The sequence below is a fragment of the Micropterus salmoides genome, unplaced genomic scaffold (assembly GCF_014851395.1).
Source record: "Micropterus salmoides isolate LMB-PRFRI ecotype aquatic unplaced genomic scaffold, ASM1485139v1 Ms_hic_scaffold_4, whole genome shotgun sequence".
NCBI classification, from domain to species: domain Eukaryota; kingdom Metazoa; phylum Chordata; class Actinopteri; order Centrarchiformes; family Centrarchidae; genus Micropterus; species Micropterus salmoides.
In genome coordinates, this window is record NW_024043372.1 from 33,225,059 (window position 1) to 33,247,296 (window position 22,238).

Consider the following 22,238-nt stretch of genomic DNA (forward strand, 5'->3'; position numbering starts at 1 on the left):
AATAATCATTATAAAATAATATGAGAAGTGTTGCTCAAAGTCAATGGGTTATTTTCACAACTAATAATTCAAGCCAAGTCAAAAAATCAAGTTGCTGAAATTGGACCAGCCAAATTCATTAAACAAATGTCCGGACTAATTGTAAAACTGGTTATGACCTTCTGGAAATTTCAAAGTGGTGAATTCAAACCTCACGAGTTCAGTTATATGGTAAGTAAAATATTTTAATGTTTAAATTTTAACATGAAATTATCCAGGTAAAATTCCACAATCAGGTACAACAATCAATGGCAAATTATTATGGCCTTGCTTTGCTTCCATACTGACCCTGAGTGTACCTTTAGCAGGTTGCTTTCTAGAGATAAACCTGTATGTCCGACAGCAGCAGCCAGCTGTGAGGCCGTCCGACTCATTTGCAATTCTCTTTCACTCTTTTCTTTTGCATAAGGTTAATTTTAATCACTTAATTTGCACTTTGTGAAGATAAGAGAATTGATTAGCCACCACTCTTCAGGAGTCTTCGTATTTGACTTTGTTTTTTTCCCCTTCCTGTCCACAAATCTCAGCTGTCAATACCTGAAACTCTTGTTGCATGTGATGCATTTGTTGGCACGCTATTATGCAGCGATAAAACAAGGTAAGGACATTATAGTCCCCCCGCCAGTTAATTGGCATCAGAGAGAGAAATGCAGTTATAACTTCATAACTTCTTAAGTCATGCCTTGTGCACAGCTAGATGTACGGTGTTGTAAAAATTTACATTTTAATGAAATATTTGAATAAGCACTTGAAATTCACTCTACCAGGTCTCCCGGTTCTAAAACTAACATTTCATGTTTGTGTTTTGAATGGCAGCGTCAGAGAAATTAGCATGCCAATCATACAGATTAGGAGGGCATCAGTGTAAAGTCACAGGCTTTCTCAATCAAGGTTCACTGCAGGTAAACACTACCCATGACATGTTTAAATGATAGCTTTTTCTGAAAGGTGGGGTGGGGGCATTAAATTCACAGGGAAGGGCAGTAAGTCTATGTAGGAATCAGACCAGGAGAGAAGTGAATAGAAATTCAGACTGTTGGCTATCTACAGTTTACAAGAATGCACTTCCTTTTAACCAACCCTGTCAGGGAACCACAAAACTACAATTTAAATTTCCACATGAGTGATGCTTCTAAATCAAAAATAAAACGAAAGCTTAAAGAAAAATGTGGTTTACGTGGTTGTAGATCATTTATGACCACCACCTGTATTTAAGCATATGGTTGTAGGTGGTCTGACAGTTGGATTTGCCACAAAGCTTTGGTGTTATTATTACATTAAATAGTGTAATAGTTTGTTTCAGTTTGTTCCAAAGGAATAGTTTGACATTTTGGGAAATACATATATTTGCTTCCTTTCCGAGAGGCAAATACAAAGATCAATACTACTCTTATGTCTGTATACTAAATTAAGCCAGTTAGCTTAGTTTAGCACAAAGGCTAGAAACAGGGGGTAACAGCTAGCTTGGCTTTGTCCAAAGACACCGCTAAGCTAATACTAATCTGCTGCCGGTTGTAGCTACACATTTAGCACAGAGACATGTGAGTGGTATCAATCTTCTCATCTAACTCTCAGCAACAAACAGAAAAAGTCTGTTTTTCTAAATGTCAAACTATTCCTTTAAATACATCCTACTGTAATTCCGTCAGTGTAAGTATTCCAAAAATACATATCCATCTTCATAAAAACATTTTTCTGTCTTGCAACATTAACTCCACCATGACTTGTAAGTTGTGTGAAACACAAAATCAGCACCTTGTTTTTGGTAACACACTTTTCTCCTCACCTGATCAATCTGAAATCAATCTTCCCTCCTAAAAATCGTCCCAGCAGCAGCCACTTCTCTGCTAATTCACTATGACACAAAGTGCGAGAGCGAGACGTAATTATTCATGTTATTTTGCATCTCTTCAATTATTCAAACAGAACATATTTACTTTTTTTTTTTTTTTACTTATAGTAATGCTGGTTGCTGGCAAGCAAGTACAGGTCAAAGAGTGAGTGCTACTGTGCAGTTCATCATGGGAGTTATTTTGTTTACAGAGGATTAGGATCAACCTGAGGCTCTGCACTCCACACCTGCTCCACATCGTCAGGTTAAAAGTGATGATACAGTGCATTATGTACTGATAGTGACTAAAGCCTTGTTGACTCGATTTTCATCTAAAAATATTTTTTTTAAAGAGGTCTCTTCTCTCCAAATCCAAAGGATTTTATCTGTAGGGAGTTTTCTATGCTGCAGTATGTCCATTTGGATAGAGTGATCTACATCTCTTAACAAAACTCTTTAAAGGATAATAATAGTCCAGCTCTCAATACTGTCTGTGGCGCATATCTTATATATATAATTACCCAATCAGCATGTATCAGCATGTGGGATTGCAAACAGTGCAGCGGTGTGGCTCGGTGATGTGTTTTTAATTGCTTTTGGGCAAAAATGGAGCTCGGGATTTGTCAAAATTTAATAAACTTTGTACTTGACGGAAAACTTCACTAAAGTGGTCCTGACTGTTCAAAGACATTGCAATGCAACACAAAACAGCTGAAACTGTTGGGGGATTTGGGTTGCTATAACAACATTGACGAGTGTATCTTTAACCAACAGTAAGTACATCCACAATCAGATTCATCTCCGGTTAGTGAACCCATCAGTGGATCCAACAGCTTCCCCACCCTTAAACCCTCTGTTACCAAGAGAAGGAGACATCCAAGCATCTCAGCTATTTACTCAATGAGCGTAATTACCATTGGCTACTCACATGAGGCCTGCTAACTGATGTGATAAGTACCTTTATACTTTCATCTTCCTTTAGTTCCCTTTTTAATTGCTTGGACTCTCTTTCAAACCTAGCTGTACCTTTTAATAAAGAAGAAAGCAGGTCCAGCTGTGAATTACTGATTGTTGTATTGGAGAAGGAGCTGGTAGTGAAGCAGGCCTCACGGTATTGTTTAATATGTGTGCCTGTATGTGTGTGTGTGCGTGTGTGTATGCAGGGGTGGGGGGCAGCGAGGCATGCCTTTTGAACAGCAGGTGGTAATTGAAACAAAACAAGGGCTGATTAGGGAAGCGTCTGGCAACTCATGATCCAAACAGCGAGCCGCCGAGGAGCCCAAACACAAGAGCCCTGGAATAAAGTGGTCATCATCTAATTAACAGAACACATTTTAATTACAGAGTAAACCAAGCAGTGCAGTGTGTCAATTTAACTGATGTGGTAAGTGCCAGTTTACAATATCAGAAACAGACAAATAATTGGAATCTAATTACAAGCAGGTCTATTGCACACCAGCGCCTGCAGCCCATCTTAATAAACAAATTTTTACATCAAACCATGAATAACAAACACTGCAGGACTGCTAATTGCCTCACTGCAATGTTGGGAGTTTGCCAGCTTTGACTATTTGACTGAAGCTCTTGTGCGAATGGATGAGGCTGCGCCACGCTTTAATTAGAATGAAGTGAACAGCAGCCATCCACGTTTGTTTCTGCAATCTAACAGAGCTAAATACTATCTATGACTGGGGATCTGTTATAGCAATAGGGTCAGCTCACACAAAAGACACATTTTCTCACTTACTTAAAGCAGTATCTACTAGTAATTTCTGCCTCTACCTTTACATAATGGAGGTGAGTGGAACTTCTTTCGTGGTGCCCACAGTACTCAATAAAAGGCGTGGTTCCAACCCTTTCAATTATATGGAAGCCCCTATCTGTCAGGAATAGAAAAAAAACATACTAAACATGATAATATATATATAAAATATTAATAAAATAAAATAAATTCTTGGTTGGTTAAAATGAGGACCTACTGGGTCCAAATTGTCCAAGTCAAAACTATCCAGTTACGTTACAGAGTATTTAAATTTTTTATCATGCCTAACTTTTCACATTTAAAAAAAAATTTATTGGTGAAAATGGGCTTTTCATAATATCACCACCCACATCTCCGATTAGTTAGGTGATACAAATAAGTCTGATGTTCAGCTCATTGACGGCTGTTTCTGCCAGTTGGAGAAACAATTGACCAATCAAAGCTTTAAAGAATGATGACTTACATCTGACTTACATTGACTCGGCTGACGTTGTTCTACAAAGCGACTTACAATTGCCATATATGTCAGAGGTCGCTCGGCTCTGGAGCAACTAGGGGTTAAGTGTCTTGCCCAGGGACACATTGCTAACGAAAAAATTGCCACAAAAATCAATCGCTGATGAAGTCAATGCAGCCATACAGGTTGTTCTATGTCAACTTAAAGAAAAAAACCTACTCTTAAATTGGCATATTTCTTTAATTATTGTTCACAACATTAAGTTAACTGCTACTATAACAACTGGATGTAGAGAGAAAGCACAACTAAAACATTTCCCTTAACTTGAGGCTGGGGGTTGACGTATAAGCACTGATATTACTGATACTAAGTCTTGAATTGGTATAAATATCCGTGATTTATGCCCCTGGTATTACTTTGTGGTATTTCCCACCACTACTTGAGGCAGAAATCTCAGAGGTGAATATTTGAAAACCAGGGCAGATAAAGCCCAAACTGTCCGCACGGCTATATCACCACAGGTAAGGTAATGTTTATAAGGTGACCCTCAACGAAATCAGAGAAACTAGAACCATATTTGAAGACCGGTTTGTTTCATTTACAGGATATTTTAAATGTGACAATGATTGAGTGCACCAAAATATTATATTTTGTATTAAGTTTGACTGGTGAGTTGTTGGTCTGCAAGGATATTCAGATTTATGTGTACAGGGCCTGTATTGGCTGATCATGTCACTGCAGCGATATATCCACAGAGACCCACTGTTCCCATAATATTTCATCCACCTTTATGGTCTATAATAATATCATATGTTAATGCCTCTCTGTAAGATTCACTTATGTGAATGCTTGTGCTCTGGATGACTTTTAAACACAAACACCTCCCATTAGTGTGTTCCCTCTAACTTTATGTCATCTGATCCAGTTTGTGATCAGTGTCATGAAAACAACACGGAAATACATGAATCCTGACCATCCAGTGAAATACTGCCGACAGAAAGATTGCTTGTGATTTTATATTGTTTCCATTAAATCTTGTCTTTCAAAGGCCTTAATTAATAATACACTTGACATTTATGTTTTCCAGCAATAAGCTAAGCAAGAAACGATTTATGTCACCTAAAGCTTTTTAACAAATCAATGCAACTATTTGTAATTGCTTGTTTCACAAGATTAAAAGTGCTTAGACTTGATCTCTGTCTCCTGTTTAGTGGCCAACATGACCTGTGCCTCCACCATAAAAAGCCAAGTCTTGGTCATCAGCATTAGCTCCCGTCACCAAATCCATATCGCTATTATTTCTGGAATTTTAATGCTGTTCCAATTTATAGCTTATCAAATGCAGTTACCTAAATTGCTGTTAAGAAAAGACAGTTTAACTGTCTCTTTTTAATTATGATCTAATTTAACGTTGAGGCTGAGATGAGAGTCCTGCAGCAGATGACAAACTCAGGTCTGTATGAAACTGTTGAGGAAAAAAACATATTCATGACAATATATCTGGTAATATTAGTATGTATCAGTCAGAAATGTATTCTCTAAACTTTTGATGCACTGGTTGACTGTACATTGCCATGTAAATGCTGCAAACAAAGTGTCTCTTCCATGTGCAAGTGAAAATAAAAAGTAGTTGTAAATGTATTCGAACTTTAGATGACTACTGCATACTGCATTACACCTTTCTTTAGTTTATTTGATACAGTAAAAATGGGCAGCTCCGTTTGCCACACTGCACAAAGAGATACAATGAGAGACTCGGAGGGAAACAATCTGAACAACCAGCATTTTATTGCATGTTTAGAATGCTCGTCAGTCATCGCCACTGACTACAACAGAGTGGTCTGCATCAGACAGACGAGGAATGATGAGGAGGTTACAGACTGATGGAAGTGATGAGCAATAATATTTCTCTATAAAAAAAAAAAACACAGGGGAAAAAGAAACTACAGAGTACATCTTCAAAGAAAAGAAAGAGAAGGAGAAAGAAAAGCTGCTGCAGGATGAGAGCACCATGACAGCCCCCCCCTCCATCTGGAAAAAAACAAAGTGTGGTGTAAGAGAGGGAGAAAGAGGGGGAAAGGACGACAGCGGGCTGGATGGTTGGTGATGAATGAAACAATGGCGTTTTAGTTCGGGTGCCAGTGTGTGATGTTGGGCGATCTGATGTCACACGGCCGCAGTTTGCAGGACGTTAAGTCTCCAGCAGCGTCTAACCCTTTCATCTGCCTGCTGTGCCTTGGTTTGACTCATTTACAACGACCCTTGAGATAAAAAATATAAATATCTTGATGCCAAACAAAATGTGTGGTTTGCCTACATGACATGGATGAGAAGGACACATCTTCGATGCGTGAATGAAATAAATTTTTCAAACAAAAAAAAAAAAGACAGCATTTAACAATATTCTTTACATCTTGGCACTGCTTATTTTTTTTCTTTTTCCTATTTATTTCATATAAAATATCATTAGATTGATACACCCTTATATTATTACTGACCACTTAAACCATATTTCCCCCCTCCCCTCCCCATCTCTGAGACCCTGGGATTAGTCATGCAAGATATCTCCGTCTTGTAGAGGAAATATACCTGTCTGCCCTTTTCTCAGAGCAGTAATCTTTAACATACAGCCACAGAAGGCAGTGGTTGGACCATCAAAAAGGAAGTATCAAAAAACAGATTAACACAAAGAGGGAAAAAAATCTGTACAAAATGCTTAGGTCAATGATAACAGAGAAAAGTCTGTTTTCTATATTACAGTTTAAAATCCAAAATCGGGGATAATCCCCCTCCCCCACCCCCCAGCCTGCCCCTGCCCAGCTCACCCAAATGTCTGTGTGGATGATGTGATTTTTTTTTTCTTTTTTTAAAGCAAGGATTACTAAGTAAAATACATTTGCAGCACAGTTTGCTATTCCAATACATACAGCAGTTTTTCTCATAGCTATTTCATAGTTAATACAAAGCAGTCGCGATAAAGCAAACATCATAACACAAATGTATTTTTTGATCTTAAAAAAAAAGAGAGAGAGAGAGAGAGAGGAAAGGACAGAAAAGGACAAAGGCTCTACTGACATGTATGTACAACCTAATATTGGAACGCCCTTAAAACAACCCATCAGTACATCAGAGAAAAGACTGTGACAGGATGAATGGTGCCACGCACAGCTGGGTGATATTTCAATGAACAAAAGGCCTGAGGTTCAGATTGGTTTGGCAAAAGAAAGGATGAAACCTTAAAGATAAACAAGTTCTAATCTCATTTTCTTTTTCTGTGTGTAATTTTCTCTCTACAGTATCAGACTAAACATGCAAGACATACAACTAAGTGCAACTGAGTGAAATGTTTGTTTATTTTTTTTTTCCTCATTTCATTGAATCATTCCCTACAGGTTTGAACTGAGGTATGCGTACAAACGGTTTTCTCATGCTGTTATCTTTAGTAATGTCAAGCTACACATGCTGAGAATGTTCTAATCTACCAGCGCTTCTCCTCCTTTTTGAATACCAAACAAACCAGCCAAGATGACTGGGGGTTTGTGGATGAGCTCGGCCCTGTTCTCACGATCCTAGCCTGGCTGTAACTGACCCATCCCACAGCTGCCTGGATATTAAATACATCTTCTGGAAACCACAGATTCTCCTTTTTAGTTAATGAGCAGTGAACTTAAAAAATAGAATAATAATAACAATAACTGCCATAAAGTACCTTGTACCCAGCTTATTAGTTGACAGGAGTGTTTTTTAATATAAAAAGTAATACGTTGACAGAAACTAAACACAATCATGACGTCTTGCCAATCTTAACAAAGACGCTCAAACCCCTAAAAAGTGGCATACAATCATTTCAAAGGATACAAACGAATAAGGAATAAAAGAAGAGAAACATTGAATCATTGTGTGGTCCAGTTGAAGTATAGAATCCGTTTCACATTGTTCTCTGCAAAGCTTTTCCCATTTACCAGTATACATTTAAATTCTCTACATACCCTTTATGTTGTACACAAATCTGCTCCTGACCAAAAAGCTCCCTTTTCCACTCACTGGCCCAAAGACAAAAAGTTTCCCTAATTTGGTCATCATGTAGTCAGACTCTCAGCGCCTCCCATTCAGTTTTGGTCACTGCAAACATTACTGCAGCTGTCCTGTTCAAGACACCCCTTTGGTTTTTTAGAAGAATTAATGAAAACACCAGTTTGCGGAGCATTTCCCTCGATTCAATGTGCCACCAGCTTGATCGCAGCTGCTGAGATCGTCCAATGGGAGAGAATGGAGGAGAGATATTTGGCCTTATCTGCTATTGCATGGAACACACAACATTGACTTTGTAGTTTATCTTTGGTAGTCACAGAACAAGATATTAAAACATCAACATCGACAACTAAAACAAAAGCCAAATAAAACATAAAATAATAATAAATACAAAATTAAAAGTGGTTGATTGCAGTCTTGAAAATGCATGGTTTCTTTAAAATGTAACTCCCTACCAAAGCTGGAATTTTTGTTGCTGCATGTGGATTCCACTCGGTTCAATGTTGTGGACTTCGGCTTTTTGGGTGACACTGAACGTCGAGGTATCCACATTCCCTAAATGACATGTACTATATATTTGGGCCCTTTATGATGGCTGTCAAATGCTGGAATGTGCAATGTTTAGGTCTTATTGCAAGTCCTGGGATTTTTTCCCTCGATGAAAGAAAATAAGCATTTCATCCGCTGTGCAATTATTAACACTCACTAAAACTTAAAACTAGTCATGCGCGTGATACAAATAAAACTACAGGGAATGCACGTTTATCTTCACTGCACTGAATGGAATTACAGTGTGGAAAAGCAGACACGTTTGATTAACAATGACAGTTGTGTTCAGGAATCACAATTAGTTGGTCTAAATCATTATCTCGCCGGTGCACACCTGACATTTTCATTTTGCTTTATAAAACCTTTGTAAGTGATCAGAAATTCTGTTGCAGCTCAACATGCTCTGCCGTGAGGGGCTGTTTTAAAGTATAATTTCATAAGGATAAATCATAACCTGCATGATTTCTCTGTCATTCATTCACATCTTAAATTAAACTTCATTGATGCGTGGAGAGAGCCTTCATTATGAGTAGTGCATTGCCAATGGACTTCATGAGCAGGAGGAGGAGGAGGAGGAGGAAGAGGAAGGAGGGGATGAGTGGCGGGCTACATTTCAGAGTGGTGACTTTCTTTTTTTTTTTTTAAGATCGTGGAATAAATGACAGAAAAATACTACTTGGTATCTGACATTCTGCTTCATGTATGTGTTTAAAAGAACAACATGAAAGGAAATCATAAACATTCATCATCATGTGCTGACAACACCGAATCTCCACAGCATGGGCATGAGGTCTGATCAGAAACAAAAAAAAAGAGAAAACGATGCAACATCAATAACAGCACTGAATGGAAAAGACACATGTTGATATTCTATTACCTCTCAACCCCCAACAAAAAAGACACCGAAATAAAAGCAACATCCCTCCCACCCCAAATGGAATCAAACCAATGAGAAGTGTTGAAGGCAGTGACAATGAACAGAAGTCCACACTCGCTCTCTCTCTCACACACACACACACACACACACACACACACACACACGATGTAAATTAAACGCCAGTCATTCTCTCTCTCTTGTGAGTCTGTGGTCAGACGTGTGTGTCTGAGAGAGGGAGAGAGAGAGAGTGGAGGGGGGGTGGGTGGGGGAGAGACACAGCCCCTCTTGCAGTCTGCTGAGTGCAGTCCGTCCTGGCTGCGCGGCGAGGGTCTCTGACCACGAACATGTCGGCCCCGTACCAAACAATTCCATCCGACACATGAGGCATAGAAATGAAGTTTGTGTTCGCTTTTTAAGCTTTACTTAAATCAAAAGTAGAAAGCAATCAGAAAAAAAAATCCCTCATGTATTCTGTGTTTTTTTGTGTGTGTGTTCTTGCTATGTATTGTAATGGCACTAAAAAGTTAACTTTGAGACATTTGAGAGCTGTCATCAGTGGCTGAGACTGCAGTTCAGTGTTTGTTATCTGCGGAGCGTTTCTGTCTCCCAGATGACCCAGACTGCCTCTGCCGCTGAGGCTGGGGAGGGGCGGCGCTAGCCTTACAGCATGTCGTCGTGGCCCTGGTCGTCATCGTAATCTCTGTGGTGATCGAAATCCGGACTGTGATTGGCAGTCGTTACCAGGGAGAGGGGCCCTTCGTGGTCTTCGGGGTCCAGTGGTTCCTCCTTAACGCTGATGTGATGCCTGCAGGAGGAGGAGGAGGAGGAGGAGGAGGAGGAGAGAGTAAAAATGCAGCCTCAGTTCTGCTATCCTTTACTTTCTTAAATCCTTTTAATAACCTTTGGCAGATGGAAGTCACATAACGAAACAGACCTGTGCTGATTCTGTTTATAAAGAAGGAAACAGGGGAACAAAAACAAATGTCTGGCTTCAATGAGACTGTGAGAGGGGGCCTCACTGGTGCTGATGATAATTTCAGCTTTCTTTTGAGGTATTCCAATCCCGGAGAAGCTGCAGGCTTTTTATTTTCATGGCAACCGACAACAGGGTATTCACTTAGAATTGATAAATGAGGAAGATTAACAACGTGAGGCGAGGAGAGGAGAGAATGGACTGTGCTGAGCGAGTGGGCTGCCGTTGTCAGCCTCCTGGTGGCGGAGGATCAGCGGCGCGCTGTGTGTTCCCCTTCCTGCTCGTTAACATGCACAACCTGCGAGGCGGGTCTCCAGAGGACGACCCCGAGCCGGCTTCTATCATTAATCAACTTCAAGCAAACACAGCGACCAGACACCGCCGTACATGCTTTAAACTCCAGAATTAATGCATATTTTCAACCAAGTGTCAATAAGGGAAGAAAAGCGCTGGCAGGAAAGGCGCGCAAGGAGAGCAGCAGCGGCGCACTCTGCACAACACTGTGATAAGAAACAGAGCCCTTATGAGAATAATAACGCTGTCACTTGTAAACAAGGCAAAAACATGAGCCCCCCCAGCTCACAGCCTGGGCAAAAGAGCCACTAAAGAGATGAGATCTGCCAAATTTCTCATTACAGAAACAGAGCAGGAATAAAGCGCAGGGGGAGAGAAGGCCTGGCTGTGGCAGCAAGGAGGGGGGAAAAAGAAAAAAAAAAGAAAAAACATTATGAGCAGCTGCAGGGGACTTGCCGCTCTAACCTGCGGTGCCAGGCTGCTGTAGTGAAGGTGGAGCGGTGTCAGGATGAGGCACCGGGCTCATTTACTACAACAACAAGGGACAGCTAGCACATTCTTCATCACCAAAGCCCACATTTGATTTATTCACACCAGGATGTCTTGTGTGATTTGCAACTATTGTGATGGAGATACTCAAATGCTAATGAGCTGACATATTTTTGTGTGAATAATAAAAAGGGGAAAAAGTAAAGTCAGCTTTTCTATCATTTTCACATCAAAGTAACTCCACAAGTGCCGTTGCCTCGGGTCTGACTCTGTGGCTGCAGGGCAGACATGAAATTGTTATTATTATGCTATTGAACTGCATGCTGATTCTACAACTTTGCTTATAATTAGATGTCTCTGGATATTCTCGTCTGGCTGTTTAAGAGAAGTGCTCTGGTTTCCTCGCAGTGTTAAAAAAGCTGGGGCCTGTCAACCGGCAGCACGCTGGCACATGTGGAAAACACATGTTGTAACATAGTTAACAGTGGTGATGAACTCGTAGTTAGAACAGTGTTTGCCAACGCACCATAGTAAAAAAAATAAAGTTTTATAACAATAATGCCAAAGCACAATACTAAAAAAAAATGTTCCAGTGCTGGTGCTACTGTATATAACGTTTAATGCTCAATCTGTAGGCATGAAACACGGGTATGTTTTGTTAATAAGAGGATAAAGTTCTTTAAAAGCAAAAGAAAACAGATTTAGCTCATTTTGTGCTTGAATAGAGCTTATAGACATAATTATGGAGAAAGAGTTTGTGAGCTCCGTCAGCCTAAAGATAGAAGCAGAGGGGCAGAGGGAGAAGCAGGCTGCCTTTAGGCCAGCACACCCATCCTGTCTCTGCCTTTCCTGTTCCACAGCCATGCTCAGAGCTATGTTCACAGTGATTAGGGATGGCACTTTCCTCCATTTGGCCAGGAGCTCATTACTGCACCTTTTTTGTTTTCAGGCAGAATTTCCCCCCAGCTCAGACATTTCAGGAGGCCATCCCCGAGTCTACCCACGCTGCACATCGGTGGTCTGCCCACACATCTGGAAACGATGCAGCGTATGCTGTATTATTTTAGGCTTCAAACAACTTAGCAGACACTCCTATACAACAAGTGAACGGGGAGCTGCGGTTTCCAGGCCAACCGCAACTTTCCTACATGAGAATCTTGGATGATGTCCTCCAGACTAATTATGCTTTTGTGTTGTATTTCTTTCAGCGGCTCAGAGGCGTTTGTGAAGGTGTTGCAGCTCATGTTTCACCGTGTCGGAGCCAACAGCCCTGTCATTCTGTGTTCTGGCATTTTGTAAATATTTTAACAAATTGGAATGCTGATGATGGCAGGCCTCAGACAGACAGCAGGACACATAAAGGAGAATTCATAAACTAGCTGTTAAAATAACAGAGGGGCTCCGGGCTTTTCTTCTTTTGAAAAGGTGGAGTTTCCTTTTCTGCAGGGAAGCCAGCCACAGCTCTGGCTGTGACCCCTGACACCACTCCAATATCATCCCTCTTCACTTTATTTATTGTCCTCTCCGGCATTGTTTCTGTTTCATCTAATGCCACGTATTAGGCCAGTTTAGAGCATTTTGGGTGGGCACTGAAACCATTTTCTGTCTAAATCTGTTTAGAGTGTTGCTGTCTCAGAGGAGTAAGCAGCTGAATATCTTCTCCTCTCTTCTCTTTTCTTACACAGACTGTGGTGGAGATAGAAAGCGTGTGCGCCACTCACATAGCTGGCAGGGGCGAGCGTCCCGGGCTGCTGTCACTGCCGTTGCTGTTTCCATGGTCCATCGCTCCATTCATCTCCTCACGGATGGCGTTGGCCAGGGAGTTGAGGGTGGGACTTCCAATGGAAGCAGTAGTGTATAGAGGTATGTTGTTTTCTGCCATTGAAGCCTGAAAAGCAAAGCCCGAGGCATTAAATATGAAACGCAAGAGAGTTGTCAGCACTTTCGCAGTTGCCCATCACTCTTTTCATACCAGTACATCCCTAGGTGACTGGGCATATGGATGGAGATGGAGAGAGACTTTTATTCTTTACTGTCTTTTAAAGTTCTAAGCGAGGCAGCTAAAGAAGAAGTCACTTTTTATTTTTACCTGGAAGGCAGCAGAGAGGGTCGGACCATAGCCCAAGCTGGTCTGAATGTTCTTCACTAAGGCCGGACTTCTGCAAACAGAAAAATTTAATTACAACCACAGACTCATGTCTCACCTAGCATGCATTCCTCAGCCACAGTATCTTATTTCATAAAAAGAAATCAATGCACTTTGTATAAGAACTAAATACATTTACTGGCGTAGTAATGTGGATATTAAGGCTATAGTTCTAAGATGTTCAATCACTTGACAATACCACACAACTATCTTGAACAACTTTGCATTTCATGGGAAGAAAGAATAGGTTGATGGAAGCAGACCTTGTGAAAGCATAATGGATGGAGAGCTAAACACAAAGCGCATGATGACAACACTGAGAGTAGAGCATGCAGGTGGGGCTGGGCCTCTGGGGTTTGCAGGGCAGGCGGAAGTGCTTACTGTACAAGCAGCTCGTCAAAGTTCTCATCAGCGGCGTTTTTCCGAGGGCGACCTCGCTGAATGTGGCGGCCACGCTTAAACTCCTCATCATCAACAGTCCAAAAGGACCCAAACTCATCCTCTACTCTCACAAAGCACTTATGCAGGGAAAGGTTGGTGCGAATGGCACCCTGGGAAAGCAAACCAGCGGGGGGACAGCCAGATGCAGATGCAGTGATCGACGGGACGGACAGAGGACGGACACACACACAGACACAGGGAGGAGGGGAGAGGGTGAGGATCAAAATGAAAAAAAGCCATTGTGGGTTATGAGGCATCACCAAAAGGCTGCTGAAAGCACGAAGGGAAGGCACACCAAAGCAAGAGGGGACTTTGGACGTTATGGCACGCAGACAATGAGATGAAGCAGCAGTAGCAGCAGCGGTGTCTTCCCATCGGTAAACGCTGAGACAGACGCTAGTCAGGGCTGAAAAGGACAAACCTACCCACTGATCTTTTGAGGCCGTCTCTTTTGGAACTCAAGTTCGTCGACTGTCCACACAGCCCCTTTTACGTTTTCTACCCGCACAAAACACTTGTGAAGACTAAGATTATGCCGGACTGCATTCTGCAGTTGATGTAAAAACAAAGAGAGAAAGAAAAGATTGCTTTCAGGGCAGTAAACTTCACCGCATGGGAAAAATATCATTTCAAAGAAGGAATATTTTGACAGGCACGGGATGAAACCTGAATGAAAACAATAAATAAACCAGAATGTTATTGGCAGTAAGACGTCCTGAAGTTTCAAATGACTTAAACAACACATTCATATTTCTTGGGTTTCCATGGCAATAGAGTTATCATTCACAACGCCGCCTTTTCTGGTAAGTCAGTACAAATGAATTGAGTGACATATAGAAACCTAAGATTTTATTCACAAAATTTCACTGGCCAGAAAAGGTTCTGGTCATTGTCATGTGGCACTTCCCATTAAAATGTGAGAAAAACAGCTATTAAAACCTAAATCCAGAGTCCAATACAAATCATTTAGGCATGAAAGTAGACCTGCATATATCATCCCTTTGTTATTCCAGGAGCTATGCTGAGTGAGAGAGAGAGTTGTAGAATCCAGTGTTTATAACACCAATGTGTCATTAAGTGTGGGAGCTGATGGAGGACAGGGGTGGAGCAGGCTGGCGGTAGCGTGTGTGTGTGTGTGTGTGTGTGTGTGTGTGTGTTAGGTGTCATTCAGCTGCATGTGGCAGATCAGCTAAGGCTTTCAGTGCTTCATCACTGTCTTTCTCATTCAAATCTCTCTCCAGTCATTTATGTATTTTTTGTTTTTAGATTGTAGTTTTGTTTTCATTAAGTGTGTGTGTGTGTGTGTGTGTGTGTGTGTGGCCTGGTGGAAAACAGTGTGTTCCCTTCTGAAGTGAGTGTGAGGGGCTCAGCCAGGAGTCACTGGCAGAGCGCTGCTATGCTAAACTAATGCCACCCACCACCAGAACATCCCCACATATTACAGGAAGGTTTTTCATTTTTCTTCTCTCTCTTGCTCTTTTTCCCCTCTTTTTTTCCTGCAAGAATGCACATATTCCTATCCTTGGTTTTTCTATGTGGTTCATATGTTTGTTTAAAAGGTGGTTCATTTGGACAGAATAAGTAGAGTATTGTTTTTTGTTTAGGTAGTGGCTCATTTATAAAGGTTTTGTGCCTGGCTATCATTTACCCTCCCCCCCCACCCCCAAACATTAACACAATGTTTGTATCTGGTTAAAAAATGTTAGGAGGAACAGCAAAATTACCTTCCACGTCGCTGCGTTGCGCCTGAAATATGCAAACATTCGTGTGAACCAGTTGTAGATTTCGTTTAGTGTTAGCTGCTTTTCTGGAGATTCAAGGATTGCCTGGATGAGGAACAGTGACAGAAACAAACATTTACAATTTTGCTCCCTTCACAGAGTGATCAATAATTCACAAGAGGCATGAAGGTTTGTGTGTGTTCTCTCTCGGAAAAAACAGCAAAGAAACTGTCTATGTAAAGTGTACTGCTTCCACTGTTTATAAAAAGTCTTGTGCACTTTCATTCAAAATGGCAGACTTGAATATATTTTCTTTTGTGGGTGTAAATGAAGGACAAGCGAAAACATTTCTCAGGCAGATTACAGGGCAGCAATTATGGCCGGCTCAGATTAATTCCTGAGATCCCAGATTACTGCAGCCGAGCTATAATTGACTGGCCATCTTAAAACAGGTTCATCCCTACTGTTGTGTGAAATGAATTTGGTAATAATCAGAGCCACTGAAATGCTTAATCAAATGCAATTGTCATATGTGGCTGTTTTTTGAATCCCATACCCTCCTTGCACTCATTGGAAGATGGTTAATCTGCTCCCCTTTCTAAATTGTATTCAAAACTTAACAAGGAAGGAACAGAGAAATAAATGGAACAAATCTGAACTTCTAAATAGCTGAGTGGATACCCGCCGTAAATCCTGCAATGCAGGGTGTAGGATGTTAGAGGCCCAATTTTTCAAATATAGACAGATTACAAAGAACAAGCAGTGTCCTTACCTGTCTTATTAGTGAGGCGTACGTAAACGGCGGCCTGACATCTGCATTCATGTAAAACTCTTTGTTCTGACTGAGATCTACACACAGGGAACAAACACAAAGTGTGTCAATATGAATAAAATGATCAGGTGTCAACAGTTATGTCCTTTCAGTGGCTGATAACACAAATTACAGCATGATTACATGGTTGTGTGTATATACAGATACAGTGTGTATGGATTGCGTGTCAGTTATTGAGCAGGGCGGATGAGCATGCAGGTCCGTGGATTTATTTGTACATGTGAGTATGTGTGTTTATCCTGCCGTACCTGGAGAGATGGGCATGTTGTACTTTTCTGAGTAGCGCCGTCGCATGGGGCCCACGCTGTGGAGGCTGTTGGCGGTAATGACGGAGTGGGTCTGGGACAGGGTGTGAGGGGCGCTGTGGGTGTGGTGGGGGTCTGCGGCAGGCTCAGAGGGGGAGAGGCCTCAGGGGCTGATTTGGACAATGTGACGTTGGACACTAGGTTGAGCTAAGGAGAGAAAGACCAAACAGAGAAACACAGACAGGAGCACAGTTAGTCCTCTAATTACCCCTATGTCTCCGATGCCTCATTGACTATGCATATCTCCTCTCTAATTGCAGGCGGGCCCTGAGATGATCCATGAACGTTTGCTAAATGTTTGGAAAACAACCCTGGAGCCCCGCTCCTCCACCTCCTTTACTCTTCACGCTCTGCTCTCTCCTCCCTCCCACTCTCTTGCTGCCGTGTCAGGCGGTGTTCACAGCGTTCTCTTTTATCGCTTTTGTTAAATCTTTTGTCCCTCTTGTCCCGTTTGGACAACACCACCCCCGCCCCCACCACCACCCCCGACTGTGGGTCCGCAGCATGGTAACTACTCAGGGTGGAGTATAGAGAAGGGAAGATGAGCGGCCTGAACAGCTCTGAAAAATGACATGAGATTCTCACCTACCGCTGAGTAGCCCCGCTAATAAGGCAGCCAGAGGAAGAAGCCAATCTGGGCTAATTACAAGCTGAAATTGTATTGTGAGGACTCTAATTAGGAGCTGCTTATGGTGGTGATCTGATGATTAACTACTGTATCTGACTGACCTCCATCATCAGGGCCACGATGGCCACGGTAAAGATGGCCTCACAGTGTTTTCATGGACAGCCTTATGTAGAGAATATTTGGTTTTACCACTGAGGCCTGCATGTATGGATGGGTTGGGTGGGCTAAGGAGGAGGGGTTTAAGTAATAACGGCTACAAGGTAAACTAATTATGGCAAGTGCTCCAAAGGTATAGCATGGCTTCTAGCAGCTGTGAGCGGCTCTGAGCAAGTGCCAAGCCTCCATACTGGAGCAGCAGTCAAGTGGAAAATTCTAGCCTGACCCTCTGCTCCAGCTATTAATTGGCAGGAAAACTAATGACACAGATACATATTCAAACAAAATTGTTCTAATTGCTAATTTGCCGAAGGAGGCCAGTTTCCAAATTAAACATGACTTCAGACTGTGAGAAAAAGAAAGACGAGAAAATACAGTAAGAGAAATGGAGAGCTAGAAAAAGTGAGACATTGTCTGATTTCTGCTGATAATGTCCAGGAACTTTGACGGTAGGTGAAAGGGAACACATATCTGACGCACATCCTGTCAACCACCGATTATCAATAGGTATAATATAGATTGGTTTCCCCAAAAATCAGGGTTGACATGACACTGTCTTGGTATTTTTTTACTTTTTATTATTTATCATTAATTTACAATTTTACAAATTCTACAAAAAAGGACCTTATTAAGTCTCAAACTGCTCTTACCAAAATGAGTTGACATTTGTGTTTTCTTATTCCCCCACTTTAACAGACATGTGTCCAAGTCCTCACAATGTCTATTTATGTTGTGGAGCCTGAACTGTGGCTTTTTGGCAGAGTCTGCCAAAATAATTTGGATTACTGCTGGGATGCACAAATGTAGAGTACATCCTCACCAACAGTAGCAGAAAACGTGTTATTCTAAATCATGAGCAAAATAAATCACACTTGGGTTCGCGTGTTTCTGACACAATGCTATCAATAGAAAGGGGCTGCGGTGTTGACTTCTCTTCCTGTGGATTAGCAGGCTTTGTTTCATGTTTCATCCATATTCCCTGGCAATAAACACAGAGAGGCTTCAACAATAGGCCAGACAGGCTGGTAATAGCCTTGCCTTTGTTTGCCTCACCATTTGGGCTCACTCCAGTGCCTAGACAAAATGAGACTTCAGGACTGAAATTAATTAAATGGTAATTGGTGATCTAATTATACTGGCTTTGACTCGGCAAGCTGCTAAAGAAAATAAACAAAAAGTCCCTCCTTAATTATGTATGGCGTAAAAGGTCAGATTTCTGACAAGAATGCTTAGTGACACCGAGTGCAGACACCCACCCACACACACACAGAGGCAAATACAAACATGCACATACACAGGCATACACACACAGAAACACGCATTGCTAATGTGGCGCATTTTGTTTTGATCTCTCCCCCCCCGCCCCCATCCACCTTAGAAGAATAAAATGAATCCTATTCATTTGACATCCTGCATGCACAGTATCCGTTTGTTTGTCTTTAATTATAACTAAATGTAAACCAGCACATTCATTTGAGCTACTTTCCTGTGACAGTTGGCTACTTATAACATGCCTTTATTATATGCAACTGTACAGAACAGCAGAAAAGCATAACTGGCAATTACTGAAAGAACACAATTGTTTCTTCAGAGTGGCAGTTTTTTTTTTCAAGTCAGCTCTGAGAATACTTTCATTCTGTATCTGCTCAAAGGAGGGTTTTTTTGGTGGCCACCTCTGATGCTGCAATCTCACTAAAGCCTCAGTGAGGGCTATGGGCCCTGACCTGTGTAAGTCCACCACTCACCCAGCCGAAGCCAGACATATTTATCATAGCATTTCAGAGCAGCTCGCAGCAGGCAAAGTGGTGCTGGAGAATGGGAGTCTATTTATTTGAATAAAAATCCCAGCTTGCCCCCTTGAGAGTGTTAACGCTGAGCTCTGACACAGCCATTCTCACAGGCCCCGGGAGAGAGAGGAGAGGTAGTGAACTCAAGATGTTATCTGCCGCCCCTACCACTTTTCATATACAAATGTCCCTGTGTCAGAGCTCTCGTTTTGCACTCTAATCTACACAATCAGTGTGTGTGACACAGGCGCAGCTTTAACAGACAGCCTATTGTCGTTCGACATCTCCAGGCGTATTTATGTTGACTGGCTGCGCTGTGTGGAGCGCACATGCAGCCTCTACACGTCAATAGCCGCTTCTCTGACTGTAAATAAATGATCCAAGCTGCAGTGTGCTGTGAGACAATACTCCTGCATGTATTTTGTGCATCTGTGTGCTCGTGTATGTGTGTGTGCGTGGTTTCAGATTCACGCCCTGCAGTAAAATGATGTTTCCACATTTGGCTCTTCGAATGAACTGTCATGCAGACTGAAATATGGTGGTGAGGCCCCTTCTTAAACATGACAAAATAGCGCAGACACTTAAATGCCATATGTTAAGCCCTTGCCCCTATAGGATAGGGATTAAGCAGTAGGCTTTATGGCATGGCACATATTAAGAGTGATAAGCACGGTGTCTGGAATGTGTCAAGTAGATAATATATTCATCTGCTGTTACATTTAATCAAGATTTCAGCTATTCACTTGCAGAAAACTTAGGTGAGTCACCAGTAAAACATTTCTCATACTGCAAGATTTAAAAATCGCCTTCATTCTGTTGTTGACTTTGATGCCAAACTCAACTCAAACAATATTTAAGTTAAAAATACAACTTGATCTAATGTGAAAAATGCTGCTAGGTGTAGGTGCATAAAAACTGGTACATTTCCACACAAGAAAACTCTTGTTTTGTCTGAATGCTTGGCCAAGATAAAGTATACCTTGTACCAAGATTAGCCTTTGTCAATTTTACTAATTACTTTAAAAATGGCTGAGAGTAATTCTTGACAAATGTTTAAACCTAAATAAGGATGTCCTCAGGGAAGCATCTATTATCATAAATTTTGGAATGACACTCAACCTTTCTTTCAACATTAGTAAGCAAAATCTTATAGCTACGTATCAAACAATCAGTGGTATCTTATTTTAATCCCTTACTTGAAATATCACAATTTTAATATATTGCAATTGTTAGTCTTGTTTAATTTTAACAATCCTTTTTCTTCTTTTTTTGCTTTTAAAAGCACTGAAAATACTCGTTACATTTGATCTATTTATAAAATATAATGTCAGTTATTATCACTGTATTTCTCATCTTCTCTGTCTGCCCAAACAGGCACTGGTTCTCTGAGGCTGAGATGGGCGCTGTTACAGAGTGTGCTTCCAGTTCATCACAGACACCAAATTGAATCTCGGATGTCAGCAGATGTGGTCCAAACAATATTTACTGCCTCCCTCAAGAGAACAGCTGTTTTTATTTAGTAGATAAATAAGAAGATGGAGGAAGGGATTAATGAATACATGTGTGCCAATTAAGACAAACAAAAGCATGGGGGAGGGACGAGAGAGAGATGTATGACATGCTTGCTGCTCACCGGCTGTGGGGTGGCTTTGGGCTCTGTGGACTTGACATGAAGGTGCGTCATCATAGCTTGCAGACGCTCTTTGTCTTTAGCTAGCTGTAATGAGGAAAGACAAAAGGAAAATATATTACAATAATATATTATTAATTCCATACATCCCTTTGCAATAAACACTTTATTTCTTTTTTAACAGTAAGTGTGTTTAAACAAATAGACTATCAATTATTTGTTTTCAAAATGCTTCAAAATGTCAACAACTCTGCACTTCAGACAATCTAACTACTGTGTCCAATTCAAGGTTAAAAGAGACTGCGTCTCATTGCCAATAACAAGCCCAGGCCCTTTCTACCTGTCTAAGACTCAGCGCTGTCTTAGCTGCCAACTTAAATTATGGTGATAGGCTGCATGCAGAGGAAGTCTGTGTCTGATAAACCTTTGCTCCATCTCTCTGGTAAATACACCACGAGAGCGGAAATAACAGGACGTCGGTTTGGTATAATGTTTGAGCAACTGAACTCTCATTGTTTAAAGTTAACATTCTGTAAACCACAACTGTTTTATACTCATTATCTGTCATTTTTGGGGTATTACATGGCTAATATGTGAACCACAAGAGACTGCTGCATACAATCTGGAATGCATTACATTTGATCCTGGCTGTATTTGCTTTGCAACTGTAGCAGAAGCTAATTAATACAAATACAGTTTATTAGAATGGTTGGTTTTATAATAATAATAAGTGAAACCTGGCCATGTTCACCATTTAACTCACCACCACCCACACACAGATACACATATGACACACTGGCCATTATACTGCCACCCCGCCATCCCCTCCCCCCAAAGGAAAGATGGTGAACCATGTCTTTTTCTATAAGTGCATTCTTAATATTCACATTTTTCTTTCTTGCAGAAAAAGACAATGAAAGATCACACACAGGGGAAATTGTAAAACCACTGATTAAGTTTTCTGTGGTGGGCTGTTTTCCTTTAAGTCACCCCAGCACCTATCCACACTATGCTGCCGAGTCATTTCACCAAGTGTTTTATTGTTGGTGCCAAACAGTTAAAAGTCATAAATAACTTTAAAACCCAGTAAAATTCAAAATGTAATTATCTTCTCTACTTAGCCCCGGGCCCTTCATATATCTTTCCCTGGCTGTCATGCATACATAACACATTTTTAATGACTGATTACTTGCAAATGTACAAAATGATTTCATTCTGCTGCCCCCCCCTCCATGAGTGACCCCATGGCTGATATCAGACGGACAGGGAGGGGTACGGCAGACACTGAG

The 22,238-nt window shown here is 41.2% G+C and overlaps 1 protein-coding gene across 1 annotated transcript in view; it reads right to left on the reverse strand.

Moving 5' to 3' along the window:
- Positions 1-5,857: 5,857 nt before the first annotated feature.
- Positions 5,858-22,238, reverse strand: part of foxp1b (forkhead box P1b) — a 151,759-nt gene continuing 135,378 nt past the window's right edge. The window contains 9 exon segments of the mRNA XM_038695446.1: positions 5,858-10,352; positions 13,025-13,191; positions 13,393-13,462; positions 14,316-14,437; positions 15,615-15,716; positions 16,384-16,460; positions 16,692-16,790; positions 16,793-16,895; positions 20,953-21,036. Coding sequence (XP_038551374.1) covers positions 10,208-10,352; positions 13,025-13,191; positions 13,393-13,462; positions 14,316-14,437; positions 15,615-15,716; positions 16,384-16,460; positions 16,692-16,790; positions 16,793-16,895; positions 20,953-21,036 — 969 coding nt within the window. The 3' untranslated portion in view covers positions 5,858-10,207.